The 3,592-nt window shown below is 37.6% G+C and overlaps 1 protein-coding gene across 2 annotated transcripts in view; it reads left to right on the forward strand.

Moving 5' to 3' along the window:
- The window catches only part of LOC119592027 (protein IWS1 homolog A-like), a gene marked incomplete at its 3' end in the record, with an annotated part of 16,750 nt that extends 13,158 nt beyond the window's left edge, over nucleotides 1-3,592 (forward strand). For both annotated transcript variants that reach the window (XM_037940820.1, XM_037940819.1), the window contains 1 exon segment: nucleotides 1,669-3,592. In XM_037940820.1, the coding sequence (XP_037796748.1) occupies nucleotides 1,669-3,592 (1,924 nt within the window).

Raw genomic sequence — 3,592 nt, forward strand, 5'->3', positions numbered from 1 at the left:
AATACGAACAGTTTCGTTTAGCTGCACTTGGTTATTGGTACTTATTTCCCCATTTCAGTTAAATGGAAACCAGTCATGAACATATGTAGTTACATTTTGTTCCTGTTTCCTTGAAAGGGAAAAAATAATTTAGTTTTTGGCAGATGTTGAAGTATTGTTGGCTATAATGATGTTTATAGAACTCATTAGGGTGGTACATCACATCTTGAAATTGTATGGTCTTTGTAGATAGAACAGTTTTTCACATTTTTAAACCAAAACAGATTTATTGTATATTAGCATAAAAATATAATGCACTCATTGATTTATGTTAATTTTTCTTAATTTTTGAAGACAGTTGTTTAAGAGTTTATTCGGGTGGTATTTATTTGAGAGTAATAAGCATGCATGCACACAGATGAATGACTGGAACTTTTCTGGTTACTTGACATTATTTCATTGTTGATGGAGAAGAAAGGGTTGAGTGGAAATTGAGTAGAGTGTAAAATGTTTGATTAATAATTGTGCTAGAAAAAAGTGAATCAGGGTGTGTCATATCCTGGAACTGCTTTCCAATTAGGGCAAGATATAAGAAAAAAAAATTGCTTATCTTATATATACAATGTCTCATGTTATTCTTATTGGCACTGTCAACTTAGCTGTCAATATATTATTGCAGATTGCATATAATATCAAAGTGATATTTTGATATCACAAGATCACAGGCTTATGATAGAGAAAACATGAAAGATTATACTAATTGAAGACCAAATAGTATCAATAAATTCCATCTGAGAGTGAAATCACTACCATTATGATGGGACCAAGAGGATAAATTTGCTGTCTGGTAGAAATCATACAAAAGTATGCCTAATGAATGTATGGTAAAAAAATGCTTTTGGTGATACCTAAGGGAATTTATCTTCAGAGTAAATGTAAACTAAAAATAAGTTTTTGGCTTGGTATGAATTGTAATGAGAAGGGGTTGACAGAAATAAGGATTGTTGTTATTGTGGGTGAGTAGGGTTGAAAAAATGCTAAAAATAGTTGTTAATAAGATGTATTGTCTAGTTTGAGAAGAAAAAAAAATGATGTAATATGTAGAAGTCTATGGTGATAATTCATTATGATAATGAAATTGAAGAAATATGGCTAAATCTATTCTATAATAAGACTATAATATTGTACATTTGATATCTTTTATATTTAAGTGTTGATACCAATGGGTTTGTTATCACTGAGCTATGTTATTATTATTTCTCAAATAATGTTTGTGTAAAAATGGAGAAAAGCGCTCAGTTAAGATTCTACATAAATCAAAATGGGCTTCCAAGTTTCTTGATCTTTACTGATGCAGAGTTATCTTCAGTATATGTAAAATTACATGTTTGTTATCTATATCTCTTAAGGACAGCTTAAGACAGTTCTTACATGTGGGGCACTCCTTCAGACCTGGCTTAATCTTCACAGTCATAGACAAAAATTGGGAGTCAAAGACATTTAGGCGAGGAAATTTGCTGTTGTAGACAATTCTCTGAGTGTTCGACCTTTAAGAATATTGGGCCTGGTTTTACATTGTTATTTTATATATTTGCTTGAGTGTTTTCCCTGTTTGATTTTATTTACTTATCTTTATAATAGTATTTCTCATAATCTAGTTTGTAATACCCTGTTTTTTTCTTTCTATAGATTGGTGAAACAATACATTCAGGCCCAACGCTTGTGGTGAAAGAAGAACCTAAGGATGAGGACATAGAGCCTAATTGTGTCTTCCCAGGTGACACTCGGGAAACCCCAAATATCCTTCCTGACGGTGACCGGCCAGCTGACATTCCCTCCAAACGCTGCTCACCTCGGCTGTTGCTGTCACCGTGTGCTGCTGGTTCACCTGTATTAGGTGGACCAGTGAAATCCCCTGAGTGCAAGGTTGCAGCAGCAGCAAAGATAGCTGCAGATATTGACAGTTCTCACACTCTAACCCAAGAAGTCAAAGCTGAACCTTGTGTAGCCGAGGCTTGTTCTAGCAAGAACAAGTCAAACGTGTTGGAAGTAGCCACAGAGGCTTTGGTCCCTGAAGATAAGGTCACGTTAGCTGCAGTGCCAGAGGTCCCCAATGTAACTCCTGTGCCTAAAGTAAGTGAAGCATATATTCCTGAGGCTACAGACACTAAAGCTGCTGTCCCTGGGGATACAAAATCAGAAGCCTTAGTACCTGAGTCTGTTGACACAGAAGCTCTAGTTCCAGAAGACACAGTTGCTAAGGCATTTGAACCTGAGGCTTCTGAAGCTGCTATCCCTAAAGAAAAAGTCACAAAGGTCTCAGACCCTGAACCCCATGCAGAGTCCTCTGTTATAGAAAAGTCTGATATAACAGAATCTGCTACCATAAAGGATATTGTTTCAGAAGCTTCAGTTCAATTGGCCACTGTTCCAGAGGCAGCAGTTATTGAAGCTGCTATTCCAGGAGTTATTGATGCTGAGGCTGTTGTTCCAGAGACGGCAGTAACTGAAGCTACTGTAACAAATATTACAGACATTGATGGTGCTTTGCCAGGAACTGATGTGAAGCAAGCCACTGTTCCCGAAGAAAAAGGGGAAGAACTAAAATTTAAATACCCAGAGAATCCAGGAGACACTACACAAGTAGCTGCTGTGCCTGAAGTTTCAGCACCTGCTCATCCTCACGCTAGTCTACCCAATATTACAGAAGAAAACAGAGAAATGGTTAGACTGATTCAAGAAGCAGACGGGAAAATAGACTCCTTCTGCCACAAGAGGAGCAGTCGGGCTTCAAAAAGGCTTGGAAGCACAGACTTTGATGCAGTGGAAGTCAAACCTGATCCTATTTCCAGGAACAAGAGGTCAACCAGAACCCGTAGAACAAGTTGCCGCTCTGACAGATCTGAATCTGAAGTGTCAGATTCACGAAGTGTTGCTGATGAGTCTTTGTGTTGCGATATGGTGGACAAAACTACTAAACGTGGAAAGCCAAAGATTGGCGAGCCTCTTCAGGAAGAGGCCGCCACCCATGTAAGTGCCAAGTATAATGGTGATGTGAGCTCAGACTTAGTGAACGGAACTCATAAAGTGAAAGGACGCAGGATAAGCCGTACTAATAGTGATGAGTCCGATTGTAGCTCAACATCTAGAAGTAATGGAAATATAGACCACAATGGTGAAAAAGTTGATTTCAGTCTGTTGCTAGAAATTTCTGCTGCAGATAGAAAAAAGTTTGAAAGTAAAAAGGCCAAAATAAGGAGAAAAACTGCTGATTGGACACTGATTTCTGAAACAGAGCAGTATTACAATGAAAAAGAAGAAATAATGAGAAACAAGAATAAACCAGACTCAGACAGTGAGAGTGATGAAAGTGATAATTGTGCTGAAAACAATGACTCTAAAAGTGAGTGTTCAGATGTCTCTGAAAATACAGCTAATCACACTAGAAGTAGGGGTAAAGGGAGGGGCAAACAGACAAGAACTATGGATGAAGATGAGGAAGAATCAAAATCTGTAGGGAAAAGGATTAAAGACGACACTGGTCAAAAAATAAAAAGCAGAAGAACTGTGGGAAGCAGAACCAGAAAGACACGTTATGATTTGACTCTTCTCA

Source organism: Penaeus monodon, chromosome 29 (genome assembly GCF_015228065.2).
Source record: "Penaeus monodon isolate SGIC_2016 chromosome 29, NSTDA_Pmon_1, whole genome shotgun sequence".
Taxonomy (NCBI): Eukaryota; Metazoa; Arthropoda; class Malacostraca; order Decapoda; family Penaeidae; genus Penaeus; species Penaeus monodon.